The sequence below is a fragment of the Sander vitreus genome, chromosome 8 (genome assembly GCF_031162955.1).
Source record: "Sander vitreus isolate 19-12246 chromosome 8, sanVit1, whole genome shotgun sequence".
Taxonomy (NCBI): domain Eukaryota; kingdom Metazoa; phylum Chordata; class Actinopteri; order Perciformes; family Percidae; genus Sander; species Sander vitreus.
In genome coordinates, this window is record NC_135862.1 from 10,947,767 (window position 1) to 10,962,290 (window position 14,524).

The 14,524-nt window shown below is 40.1% G+C and overlaps 1 protein-coding gene across 1 annotated transcript; it reads left to right on the forward strand.

Annotated features, from left to right (window-relative positions):
* Positions 1 to 304: 304 nt before the first annotated feature.
* On the forward strand, positions 305 to 10,548 carry LOC144522008 (guanine nucleotide-binding protein G(i) subunit alpha-1). Its single transcript, XM_078256753.1, has 9 exons — positions 305 to 799; positions 5,886 to 5,928; positions 6,696 to 6,837; positions 7,457 to 7,614; positions 7,761 to 7,889; positions 8,499 to 8,628; positions 8,713 to 8,866; positions 9,795 to 9,987; positions 10,087 to 10,548. The coding sequence occupies exons 1-8, from the start codon at positions 682 to 684 to the stop codon at positions 9,983 to 9,985; spliced, it is 1,065 nt and encodes a 354-aa protein (XP_078112879.1). The 5' UTR covers positions 305 to 681; the 3' UTR covers positions 9,986 to 9,987; positions 10,087 to 10,548.
* Positions 10,549 to 14,524: the final 3,976 nt, after the last annotated feature.

The window sequence follows — 14,524 nt, forward strand, 5'->3', positions numbered from 1 at the left end:
AACCAACATTATTAACTACTAAGTAATATAATAGGGAATTGATCAGAACGTCGATGTTCTTAATCCCAAAAACATGTGATGTAAATTCAAACTGTCCACTGTTTCATGACTTTAAGAAAACATCTCAAATGTCTGACTTTCCAGACGTAGTTTTACTTTGATCATGTCTAACTTTCCATGTGTTTCTTTAGTCTTTTCTTGGATTAAATGGTTTTCCAAAGTAATCACAGCAGACAATAATAAAGTAAGAAGCTTTACATTTTAAAAGAAGCTTGTTGCTCTGTCACGCATGCGCAGTTCACAGGTATGTGCCAAGAGAACAGGAAGCGAACACTTTCAGACTCCGAAGCTGATGTTGCGGTCTACTCCCTTCTTTCTGTGAATGATACTGGCTGTGCTCAGTCCCTTCGGCTAGTTGAAACGCAAGCGAGAGCAAGCTATCGCAAAAGCCGCGCCTTGTGGTTAACTTATATTTGAGTCTTCTCCGTGAAATCGGGAGCTTGAGTGCGAGGCAAGGGCGTGTTTTATCTCAAGTTTAGAGAGACACACTGCCCCCTCCTCCTTCTCCTCCTCCTCACTGGATGCTAGCTCGGTAGCCTTTGCATGTTGTTACACTCCTAGTTAAAGTTGTGTTATAGTCTGCATTTTTATTTATTTATTTGGAGGTCAGATTAGAAGAAGATGGGATGTACTCTGAGCACGGACGACAAGGCGGCGCAGGAGCGGAGCAAGATGATCGACAGGAATCTGCGGGACGACGGAGAAAAGGCAGCCCGGGAGGTCAAGCTGCTGCTGCTCGGTGAGAGAAAGATGGATGGACGGAGGGACGGGGTCTCGGTCTATTTGCTGGAGAGGAACTTTCCTACTGCCCACCGTTTGCTCCAAACCCAAAACCAAATGTTAACGTTGCATGTTAAACATATTTTTACATTAGCTCCCATTAAGTTTTACTAGCTGCGTTAACGTTAAATAACTTGACGGGGTTAACTTAACTTTGATGAAACAAACAAGCGGTAGAGTTTAATACATGTCAGGGCTTTATACAATGCAGTTAACGTTAAGTTAGCTACAATGTTAGAGTTGCTGGAATTCCTTTAATGGTCAGCAGCAAATTAAATCAGCTTAGTCAATACACTATTACACATTTCGCCGTGTGATTAGTGTTCCCGCAGTAGCCGCTCTTAGCCAGCACTAAGTCAGTAAGCTAATTTAGCAATTAGCTACTTAGCTAGGTTAGCGCACCAACGCTAGCTTGAATTAGTTACGTTAGCTTATATACGACTAAAACGATGTCTGAGATGTTATTTCTTCAACTACACGTCCAAAAATGTATGTACTGTTGTGGTTAATGTTACAAATTGACTTCATCGTTACAATTTAAATTACAGTAGCTGGCCATATTCTTGTTCCGCAGCCATTTATCACATAAACACGAACGAAACGTTTAGGCCGGTTGACTGTTAACCGTTACGTTAGTCTGCCAAACTGGAAGGCACTAACGTTAGCTAGCTAGCTTATGTGTTCATAAATATATGTCCGCCCATGCGACTTACAAGTTGGTGTTAGTGTGAGTATCAATTAATGTAGCAAGTGGTGTAGCTAGGTTTAGAAATCAAATAGTCCGGATGCCTTCTGTTAACTCCAGGGAGGCTTGATAAAATGCTTCATATTCACAATTTCTGAAGAGTTCTATTAATCATTTCCTTTTATTATTAATGTAATGATTTCTTGTGTATGGAAATGTCATACTCTATTTGAACCAAAATGAGGTTAGCTGATGGGGTGTCTGAGGGAAAAACATTAGTGTGGTCATTTGAATATGGTGGTCAATCACCTGGAACAGGCAAATATGTTGAGGAAATCGTATCACTGAACTGGCACCATTTAACATTGTTAAAAGACAACAGTCAAGTTATAGAGCGATGACTTACAGATGATCACATCCCTCTATTAGTATTACATCTCAGTTGTATTTCATTGTCTCAAGGAAAATAGCCACACCTTCTCTCAATTCATCCTGTTACTGGTAGCTGATGACCACTGCTGCTTGTCTCAGCCTGGATAAGAGGTTGCATAGCAACCTATGCAGCCTGGCTGACAGCAAAAAGCATCTCTGGCAACTATATACACACACACACAAAACAGAGGCAGCTAGTGCATGCTAAGTGGATGTCTGCCTAAACCATGCAGTCTACAAGCTGTTTTGAAAATGCAACAGTATTCTGGCTATTTTTAGTTGATCTCTGCTCAAACAGGTTTGTGTGTCTCTTCACGGTTCTGTTTTCAGACGTGTAATTTCACCACAATCGCAGACAATGTACAATGCTCAACTGCAGCAGTCGGTTCTTGTATGTTTGTGCGTAATTTGAGATGGACCTTATTTGAATTTTTATGGCTGTGTTTTTTTTCCCCCTGTCACGATTCCCACAAACACCTGCATTAGATGTCTGGGATTGGTTTGTGGATTTTTTGTCTGATTGGGCAATTGCCATATGTCTTTAAACACATGGATGTGTTTCACATTTGTTGGAAGTCTTTTATATGAGTGTTTCTGAGCAAGACAGAGATTTGCATCTTTACCCTAAATGCTTATTGCAGTTTGCCACGCCTTGAGACGAATGCACAAATGCAAATCATAAAGATATTTGTGTGTAGTAGGGGTGCGAATCACAGAGTACCTCACGATACTCTGTGATTGCGTCACGATACCGATAATCAGTATATTGCTAGACAATCCTATAATGATACATCACAATATCGGTCTAACTATGAATACAAAATGCCAGTGGAAAGGTGCAGTTGGTGGGTTTTCTCTCCTTATTCACTGCAAGTCCAAACTGGTAGAACACAGTTCTGCACTAATCTGCAGCATACGTTTTTAAGTCTGTAAATAAAATTACAGAGCTATAGAGCAACTATGGTTCCAGACTTTGGACTTAAACAGGCTGAGGCGTCTGTTATTTTCCTCAAACTGTTGTCCGCCATCCCATTTGAAAACCTCTTCCTCTTTGGCTACTCTTCCTCTTCGGCTAGTAATAACTTGTATTCAAGTTTCCTTCATTCGTGTGTTGAGCACCACCTTGAGAAGCCATGAAGTAGCGACGCTGGGAGCAGGTAAATCAATTTAGAGCACCTTATTTTATTAATTGAAATATCAATATTTTATATTGATTCTTGTACTGCACGAAGGACAACAATAAATTGCCGTGTCGATATTTCCCCCCCATCCCTAGTGTGTAGTGTCATTTTCATGAAGGGTTTATTGTTTGCTGGGGAGATATTTGCATCCCATATGCCCTGAAGGGAATCTGTGTTCCCTGGTCCAGTGTAGCCCTTTCATCCTAGCACTGTGACAAACTTGAACCATTTCACTTCTTCCACTTTTTGCCATAATTGCCATCCATTAAGCCCTTCAATTTCAGCAGCTCAGTGAGGGTGTGTTTGGATATTAAATTTAAGTGTGTTATGATGTTTGCAGTAGCTCTGTGTCTGTGGTGTGTGACTGCTTATCATATGGGACGATAAACTGGTGAACGGTTTCCTCACCAGGGAGCTGAGAGTCCCTGCAGAGGTAAGGTAATTAAAATGTTGTGTACTCAGCTGAAAACACGGCTGTATCTCAGAGGGAGCTGGGGAACTGCATGAGAGACTACCAAACACTTCTTTGGCTCATTCAAATGGATCACGTATACGTTTCTTGTATTTCTTAACTCAGACCTTTCTAAGGCTGTGATGACATTATACTCACGTAGTGTTGTACATTGGTCTCATGTAAATCATATGGTTCATATGAGAAGATGCATCTGACAGCACTGAGTTCAGCCCGCCAGTCTGATGCAGCATGAGCTTCTAACCCAGGGATGTTTAAACTGTGTATAATCTCATTGACGGAGGATCCAGTTGATTAATCCAATTACACTGTTACCTGGCTAAACTGGGCCTTAGACACTTCTTCAACTTGAACGTGTAGCCTCTGAGGTATTGCAGGTTAAAGTTAACATGTATTTGACAGTGATTTGTCTTTTTGTTTTGGGTGTGGGATATAAGCTGCCATTCTATCCCATTAAATTAGCAGCCGATTGTTGTGTTTTGACCTTCGGACGGCACGGTGACTCAAAATGTGAATTGCTGTATTTAGTTTTTAAGTCACAATTTGCATAAACGAATGTCGGGAGAGGCCTTGACAATGGACACAAACTTTAACCAAAACTAGAAGGGCACTCGGAGAGCATAGACCTCTGCCAAGGCATGCCCTATCTCACAATGTTATTAATGTGGTGTGAATTTTTTACCAGTCGGCATCACATTTTTCTGATTATTCCGACACCACATGATGCAATGTTATCAAAAGGGGAAAATAGTTTGTGTATGCGCCCGTGATTCGGATCCGCTCCAAAATTCAATGGGTTCCTTTCTTGGCCCATGCTATAGCCTTCCACCAAGTTAATGAAAATCGGGTCAGTATTTTTTCCCGTAATCCTGCTGACAGAAAACATGATCTCCTTGGCGTAAGTAATGATCCCCTCAGGTATTCTGAAACCACACAGATAAATTAGGCTTCATGTCAGAGCAAACACTTAATTCAACAGGCAAAAAATCTGTGTATGCATGCAGTGTGTTTATATCACACTTGTCAGCAGTTAACTTGTAATGACTTTTGGGGGGTATTTTAAATACTGTACCTACTTGTCTGTGATTTTTATATGTAAAGTAGCCTAATTGACATTATCAGTAAGGGACTGTTTGTTATTTATTTAAGGGGCCACCGGAGGAGTTTTGGGACCTTTTTATCCAAAAAAGACATGACCCTCGCCAAAAAAAAAAAAAAAAAAAATTCTATGACCCTCCAAAACAATTTGGAAAAAAGGCATGACCCTCCCCCAGAAGTGTATCAATACCTTCTGTACTGGTTTGCGCTTGGCAAATATACAGATTACCATTGTTTAACAGCCATGACCTACGTGACTAAACCTCTGCATTCTCATCTGACACATCACACTCCTCTGTTATGGTGTGGTGGCCATTTCAGTAGATTTACTCACTAACATAGTTGTGGAAACACAAGAAGCATGGAAACTAAATGCACACTTCCTGCATTACTTCAAATACTAAGTTACTCCTCTAGTAAACTAGTATTCACTTGAAATAAAATATTGAGACCATTCAGCAAGGCACTCAGAGTAACATTCAACACACAAACTGGTTGCTATGGACTCGTCACTAGGCTTCATCCAGTTCGCCGTTTAAACAAAGTGGAATAAACTATAAAAGTCCAAATCTACACACAACCCGCAATGAATTACTAAGCTGACATCAAATGTGGCATTTAGGAAACCTTTATTGCAACCTTGGCACGGTAAGATGTCCAGACATAGTACAACAGTCATTTTCGTTTTTTTACGTTGTCCTGCTGCCATCGTCAGCCAGGAAATACTTTTTATTACTAAAGCAGTATATGAAATCAGATGTATTACCTACCACCATTTAGTTGTTTTGTGTTATTTAAGATATTTATAACATATCTTATCATGTCAGACGTAATTATTCCACTCATTTTTTAAACAATGCAATTATCCGTTTCAGCCACCAGGGGGCAGCTCCCCCTGCCCCACAGCAAACTCATGGGTCAGACCCATCTGGTAGCGAAGGAGGGCAGAGACTAAGAGCTACATGGAAAAATATGCCCCAAAATGTTGCTGTTTCATGAATACAAAAGTTGGGTGGACCCCCGACTGAAAAATGTTGGACAACCCTCCCCTCAGCAAAGAATAAAAAGACATGACCCTCCCCTATTTTCTTCCGGTGGTCCATTCCATAAATACCGAACGGTCCCTAACTGTATCAACTATAATTACATTTTCTGTGCCGTCTGTTCTCTGTTTCAGGTGCTGGAGAGTCTGGGAAAAGCACGATTGTTAAACAGATGAAGTAAGTGTGGAGGGTCAACATCTAACATTTAACACCACCTCAAGTATTGTTTGTTCAGAGAATAATGTACAGCAGCACACACCAGTGTTTCAGTCCCTTTGACTGACCTCAGACTGCAAAGGGAGCAAACGACACACTTTGCTATATCTGCTATCTGCGCCAGATCACCTGACCCAGCTGGGATTATTAGTAATCAACTACTCACGCATTGCCAGACCTATCTCCACAGCACTGTGGAGTAAGGTCTGGCTACACCACAGATACATTCTAGAATAGGAAGGAAAAAAAGCAGCTCTGGGTCGTTTGCATTTCTTTAAACCAAATTACAATTGTCTTCCACTGAGCTCTGGACGCAGCGCGGTGGCTCTGCAAAAGAGTCTCGGGAAGGAACATTTGCATGCCGCAAAAAAAAAAGCCACATACAATATATATAAAGTTGACTGTTTACACAATACAGTAACGTGAGCTATTTAAATTAGCTGGATACATGGTTAAACGTTGTTTGCTCTTGCTGTGTATCGCCGTTGGTACTTTGTTCACAGCAATCCCTGCCATTCGGTCCCAAAACGTCCCAGTTAGATAGTAAATGGTGTTAACATATCACCTCTCTCTTAGACCGTAAACTCAATTTTCAAAACCTAAACATAGGAACTGTATAATTTGTCTTAAAACACAATCCATAATCTGCCATTCTCAGCAAATTCTGCCAGTCAATCATAATAATCTTATGAACAAATCCATGAAAATGTGCTAATGTCCTGTGCCAGGATCATCCATGAAGCGGGCTACTCAGAGGAGGAGTGTAAGCAGTACAAGGCCGTGGTCTACAGCAACACCATCCAGTCCATCATTGCCATCATCAGAGCTATGGGACGCCTCAAGATCGACTTTGCTGATCCAGCCAGAGCGGTAAGTGAAGGAAAACAAAGCTGACATTTACACTGTATTTGGGACATTATGGCTTGTATTTCTCTGCAAATATATAGCTCAGTGCTATGAGGGCAACAACTTGTTAGTCATATGTCGCCCTTCCCTACTGGGCAATTTTCTTCTCACTTCCCCCTCTGCAGCAGGTCAGATAGAGCTGGTAGGGGGTTTTGTATCACATTCATAACAGAGGCTTAGTGACATGAGAACTGTCCTTGGGTCCTTCAGTTGATGAAGTCACCCTGCTGTGCTGCTGATCAGGACACATTAAAGTACTTAATGATAGACAGAAGGCCTGTCGGTCAACAAGAATGAGTTTTACAGTAATAATCAGCAACATTTCTGTTTTCCCTGATCTTTAGAGATACAGCAGATTGTTGGAAAAACCCTTATTTCATCCAAATTCAGTCAGTTAGGATTAAAACATTATTAAATCAGATCTAATGTAATTGACGATAGAACAAATGTACAAAACAATGCTACTAAATCTGTTTCTTTTGACATTAAATGCACCATAAACACTTTCCTAGCAAAGATGTCTTACATTTATATAAAGAAATTGTGGATTATGACTTTAATTGGATGGACTTTGTCTCGTTAGGATGATGCACGGCAGCTGTTCGTCCTGGCCGGTTCAGCAGAAGAGGGCTTCATGACAGTGGAACTAGCCGGGGTCATCCAGCGGCTGTGGAAGGACGGAGGCGTTCAGGCCTGCTTCAGCCGCTCCCGAGAGTACCAGCTCAACGACTCTGCTGCTTAGTGAGTTGGCTGCACTTGTACACATATACAGGAACTAGTGACTGTGTACTTTGATGAATAACTTCCATTCTCAATTCTTAAACTGCAAACATCGGTCTTATTTTTTTAAATATATATCTTTCTGTCTTTCTTTTCTCCTCCTAAAGCTACCTGAATGACTTGGACAGGATATCCCACAGTGCTTATGTGCCCACCCAACAGGATGTGCTGCGGACCAGAGTCAAAACTACTGGTATTGTGGAAACACACTTCACTTTCAAGGACCTGCACTTCAAGTGAGTGCAACCACCACGGTTTGTCCAGTCACCTAACTGTATTTACATGATGACTAGTGGTGCTCTCTTCTGGTTCTTGATCTCTGAATCGCTGCACACATCTGAGATTTGTTCAGCGATTTCAAAAAGGTTTGGTGTTGTGCTCATTGACGGCTTCTGCCATGGGTTGGAGAAACATTGGACAAAACAGAGTGGGCAGGATTAGGATTGATGACTTTTTCCTGCACAGCTAAGTGACTACAGTCTTGAAAAACATCAGAAAAATGTCGATAAGCGTGGATGAGATGGACACAGCTGTTTGTGTCACTTCTCTGAATGTCACTTCAGTAAGGCTAGCTCTATCCCATAGTTTTTTTCACCTTACTAAAAACAAGTCAATTACTGACACCAGAGAAGATCATAGAGTTAGTGTATTATTGTAATAAAGTGGGCTACACCTCAGTAAAGCGACGGTAGAAGTGGTAATAATATGCCATGGCTACACGGAAATATGGAATTGTTATCAATGACTGACAGGATGAAGGGTCAAAGTTGAGAGGCTTCTTGATGGGTTAACATTTGTTTGCGTGGTATATTATTTAACAGTGTGTATCTATGATCTTTCTGCAGAATGTTTGATGTAGGCGGACAGAGATCAGAGAGGAAGAAGTGGATCCATTGTTTTGAGGGAGTCACCGCCATCATCTTCTGTGTGGCTCTGAGTGACTATGACCTGGTGCTGGCTGAGGATGAGGAGATGGTAAGACCCTTCTGACCTTGACGCACCCTAATTAATTTGTTGTCCCTTTTTTGCTTACCGTTGTCTGTCTCACCGCTCATCCAGAATCGAATGCATGAGAGCATGAAGCTGTTCGACTCCATCTGCAACAACAAGTGGTTCACAGACACCTCCATCATCCTCTTCCTCAACAAGAAAGACCTGTTTGAGGAAAAGATCAAAAAGAGCCCGCTCACAATCTGCTACCCAGAATATGCAGGTGAGAGAGAGAGAGAGAGAGACACACACACTACAGAAACACTCGTATGCAGAGCAGGTGTGTTGTACATGCAAATACTGTACTTTGTATGTTTAGTGTCGCACATAAACCATTAAGGCCAGCCAAGTATATTTGGAGTTTTTAAGTGACAGCATTTTTTTTTTTCCATCATATTTTTAATAATGCTATGTAAACATACATTTCTACACATAGGGGTTTTAAAACTGTGTTTGAATGATGTTTGCTTTTTAGACTGAACTGAGGTCCAGAAAATAACTCTTACATTCAGTCATCCGTTTTTTCCAACAATCTGTCAGTCTGTTGGCCCCTTGTTGCCACTCTGAGGTGTGGCAGTCTCTACAGATGAGACAAAGCTATTTCTTTATTCTCCTCTCTGCTCTGCTCTTGTGTGGGCTGCTTTATGTTTAGAGCAGTGTGTCCTTGTCAGGTTCACCAATGAATATTGCACATTTATTCATTTTGGCATAGTTTTCTTTTAAAACCAATACATAGGCTAGATAAGACACGGAACCCCCTTTAAAATAAATAAATAATAATTAAAAAAAAAGGTCATTTATTTTTCATTACTAAAGTTCTGATCAGTCAGTAATAGGTGTGGTTTTAAATATTAATAGCTATTTACAGACTCTGGGCTAAATCGCACAAGAAACCTAATTCTACTTTACAATAATTATTTTTCCCACTGGCTGCCTACTCCATATTCTTGTGGAAGGCCCTGTATATCAGACATACAATTCCCATATCAGTCAATATCTAGTGGACCTATTCAATGATTTGACAGTAAATATAATTTTGTCAATTTCACAATGAAAAGGTCTTCATTTTAATTTGATAAAACTCTCTGTTGTGACGCTGTTGTGCACTTTTTCTCTCCTAATTGTGACGCGTTTGTCCGCCCCCACTTCAGGCTCCAACACCTACGAGGAGGCAGCAGCGTACATTCAGTGCCAGTTTGAGGACCTGAACAAGAGAAAGGACACCAAGGAGATCTACACCCACTTCACCTGTGCCACCGACACCAAGAACGTGCAGTTTGTGTTTGATGCCGTCACTGACGTCATCATCAAGAACAACCTGAAGGACTGTGGCCTTTTCTGAAGGTAACGCCTGCTGCTTCAAGGACGAGCTGGGCACATCGTGTGGTCTGTCACATTTTTCTCCTCTAATCCCAGTGCCCTTGTGTTCTTCTTTCTGTTCAGGCAGCCTGGTGGCCGGCTTACCGAGTGACTTTATTCAAGGGGACTTTAACTGGAGGGAACTTCATGGACCCTGCTGAGAATGTCACTTTTAACCTCTTATTAACTTATGTTCATCTCTAAAAGTTTTAAAGACGGTGTGTAGAAAAAACATTTTGTGTAAAATATTTGTACAACTGTCTATGGCTGGGGATTTTTCACAATTTTTAAAATGTGCTTGTTTTACCTTATCGTTTTAAAATTTTATATAAAAAGGGGGGCCTTGACATTGTTTTTGTCCATGAATGAACACTTTTTGTCTTTTGTTTGTAGGTCCTTGTGCCTTGCATGCGTTAGTTGCAGTGTTTTCTTTTTATTCAATTAGATATAGATTTATGTAGATGTTACCATTGAACTCTTTCCAAGCCGCCCTGGAGTCCATAGTATCTATTTTTTGAAATGATTTCATTGTTGCATCTTTTTGCCTTCTTGGACAAACCAAGCAAGACCAAGTCACTCTATAGACCATTTCACTCTAACTCTGACAAACTGTGAGAGCTGTGTGTAAACCTTTTCGGATGTGTGCAGCGATTGGGAGCTTTGTTTTGATTGAGGCCAAAAGCCAGTGCGTTTGTGTGTGTGAATGTGTGCACAATATAAAACAAAGGGACTTTATTCCTCTACTTGTCATCCTCTTTCAAAGTTTTATTTTTCTAAGCGACCAAAAAGAAGCTACTCTCTGTAATTAACAAGTGCACATTGTTGGTGCGCTGCTACAAACTGTAACATTCCTGATTGAATCATAAAGTAAAGAAGCTTTGAAAAGAGGATGCCAATGGCGGCCTTGTAGCAGACAGTAGGACCATATGTAGATCTGTGTTCAGTGCATAGACAGACGGAGACGTGGCTGGGTGCACTGTTATTGATCATGATGTGTGATGGTTTCAAGTTACATATCCCCCCTAGACCCCCAACCCTCTGTTTCCATTGGATGGGCACATTAGTGGACTAATCTCCATGATTTTGCTAATAAAAGAGCTGCTATGGTAAAACCATGGCAACTTATGCAACAAACACTTATTGTTCCTGTCTTTTTTTTTGTGTGTGAATATTTGTTTTTTCTAACGGGAAATTATTTGACTGGTGTGAGCAAGTTTATCACAGACAACGCACAAATAACACGGAAATAGGGCTGAAACGATAAGTCGATACATTTTGTTTCAATGAGCTATTCAATTAAATGCCAACTATTTTCAAACCTAATGAATATTGAATATACATCAATGTCAGGCATATACTGGCTTAAGCCTGCAATGTCAGAATTTGTGAGGGTTTTGTTAATTTAGTATTTTGGGGTTATAAACTGTTGGTTGGACATCACATTCAGCTCTGGGCTATTGGACTTTTTTCACAAATATGTTTTTGATAGACAAAACAACTAAAAAAGAAAATAGTTGTCCGGTTAATCGATAGTTGCAGTCCTACAACAACTTCCTCCTCAATCACTTGTGAAAACTTCAGTAACTGACTGTCTCATACCTTCATAATGACAAGTGATTATCATAGAGATAGAGCAGACATTTTAAAAAGTTAATATATTAAACTACATTTGTTACATTAATACATTTGTGTTTTTGATGTTTTGATAAATTGATGGTGCTCTACTCTGATTCAGATATGGTCAATTTCACAGTTTGGGTCCAGAAGTACAGAAAGCAGCTTTACTTAAGTCCTCTGTCTTCGTTTTTGGTAAAGTGAGCAGCGGAAAGATTTCCTTGTCTTTTTTGATAAAATACAAGTATGAAGCTGCAAATTAGCATAACATAGGACCTTTAAAGGTCCCCTAAAGACATACCCTGCTCTGATTTGTCTTATATGCTCTTTAGGCAAATAAGTTCAATAAACTACTTACAAGTTCTTAAAAAAAAAAAAAGAGATACTGCTAAGTTCAGAATCTATGAATATGCAAATATGTTTTATTTCAAAGGTTTGACTGCTGGTCACAAGATGTCTCCTGCGTCACTGAGAAGTGTATGTGTAAGTGTATGTGCCCTGCAAGTTTCAAATCACATTTGTGTTGCATTTTGGACCATGAGTGGTTCCCAAACTAGTTACGATGTCACAAAATCATGTCTGTAGGCTATAAATTTAGATTTACGGTGAGCAATGACAAACGTTACTCCTTCAGCAGAGGAATATGAAAACAGCCTTATAGTCTAAAACTCTGCACATAAAATAATTTTGCACAGTAAAGGTTAAACATTTTTTTAGTGGAGAGCGACTATTTTTCCTCATATGAACTGAAACGTGACAGTTGTCACAGTGCAGGATGTAACGTCATCTGCCAGTATGGTTCAACAGTAAATAGTTCCCTCTAGGGGTCACATTGTGTATGTAATCGTGTGCATGTAATGACCATGTCTGATGGCTGCTTGATGGTCATAAAGAAGACAACTGAGGAAAATCTAATCACCAGTTTTAATATAATTAGCGCAGATTGTTCCTGACATAGTCTTCTTTATAAAATCTCCATTGGAAACTCTCCAAGATAAGGACTAATTAATCCTGAACTAGAATGAGAGAGTGATTTCCTTCCAAACTGTTCTGGCCCAGAATCTTTTGCAGTATCCATGAAGCGAACAACCGTTAAAGGAATTAGAGATAGTGATAGGATTATCAGAACAACTTTCCTGTTCCAGTCTTTTTTCTTTTCTTTTTTTTTCATATTTCATAAACCCACCAAGATGATGGCAACTAACATACTACAAATGGGTCACAGCAGTGCCAAGGCTGACTCCTGTCTTGCAGATTTAGCTAAGCCATCACTGCTCAAGCACAATGATTAGGCATTAGCTGAGAGGACACTATTTTGGGGAGGCATTGTGTGATTTAAAGCTAACTGCAGAGTCATTTAGCTAATCCCTAAAGCCCTCCCGGAGAGATCAAATAGTGTGGATATGAAGCTTCTTCAAAACGAAGGTGTAGTTGAGGAAAGAGAAGAGGTTGATGATGCTAATGATTGTTATCAAACTGCACATTATTGCAGACTGCAGCTGACCAGGGAGTCAAAGCAAAAGGAATCTAATCCTCTTGTATAAAGAAGCTCTTTGAAAACTATATGCTCATTTATTTGATCAGAAGATTATTAGACTCCATATTTGCCACTTAAAAGGGTTAACATCTAAGAAGGCTAGAAAAGATAGAATTTATAAGTTATGTGTTGAGTTACGTTTTTATACAATAATAATGTGTAGGCGAGGAGAATAGCCCGACTGAATACTACGACTGCTATTGTATTTTTGAGGCCGATGTTGATGTTTGGGGGTATAAACATTGTGTTCTCTTGCCGCGAGTTAGATTAGAAGATTGATACCACCATGTCTGTACAGTAAATGTGGAGCTACTGCCTGCAGCTGGTTAACTTAGCTTAACACAAAGACTGCAAACAGGGGGTAACAGCTTGCCTGGCTTTGTCTAAAGGTAATACAATCTGCCTACTAACACTAGTTATCAATAGACAAAGTGAGGCTTGCTGTTTTCCTTTTTCCATTGTTTGTGCTAAACTAAGCTAAGGCTGCTGGCGGGAACTTTATATTTACGTACACGCATGAGAGTGAAATCAATCTTCGAATCGTATCTAACTCTCGGCAAGAAAGCGAATAAACATATTTTCCAAAAAGTCAAACTATTCCTGTAAACCTGTATTTACTGATTCATTTGGTTACTTCAAGCAGCATAATGAGCTGTAAAGACTTGTGACCAAAATATCTACCAAGCACATTTTAGCCGACAGTCGAAAAATAAACTTGTCAGTGTGCTCTGATGTAAAAACTAATGTCATCAGTGTTCTATCAAACATATCTTCTGCATTTTTGTACTTCAATTTCTTGTTACTTATTGGTCGACACATTAACGCTGATATAGATATAGATATATTTATGTGATAAGATAATATTAGCTTATTTTTCAGTCAGGCTCTGGTGAGGAAGTCTGTGCGTTTCGGAGTCAGTCTTGACTTTTTACAGGTGTACTTTGCCGTCACAAGTTTCACTACATAATTATATCTCATTGTGAGCTTGGAGAGAAAGCCAACGTGATTTATTTGCCAATGCCCTAAAGCCATTCAATCTAATTAACTTTTTCTCAATGTGTTGCATTTGTGTGTGTGTGTGTGTGTGTGTGTGTGTGTGTGTGTGTGTGTGTGTGTGTGTGTGTGTGTGTGATTGTTTAACTATATTTGTGGGGTCCAAAAACCGGGAGTCCAGTATATTTGTGGAGTCCCGACAGCTTTGTGGGGCCAAAATGCTGGACCCTACAAGTTTAAAGGGCTGTTTGAGGGTTAAGACTTGGTTGTAGGATTAGGGTTAGAATTAGGTTAGGGTTAGGGTAAGGGTTAAGGTTAGGCATTTAGTTGTGATGGTTAAGGTTAGGGTAAGGGGCTAGGGAATGCATTATGTCAATG

Coding starts and splice junctions, on each gene's coding strand:
- LOC144522008 (XM_078256753.1), top strand. CDS start 682: ATGGGATGTACTCTGAGCACGGACGACAAGGCGGCGCAGGAGCGGAGC. Junction 7,890..8,498: donor TTCAAGGACCTGCACTTCAA/GTGAGTGCAACC, acceptor ATCTTTCTGCAG/AATGTTTGATGTAGGCGGAC. Junction 8,629..8,712: donor TGGCTGAGGATGAGGAGATG/GTAAGACCCTTC, acceptor CCGCTCATCCAG/AATCGAATGCATGAGAGCAT.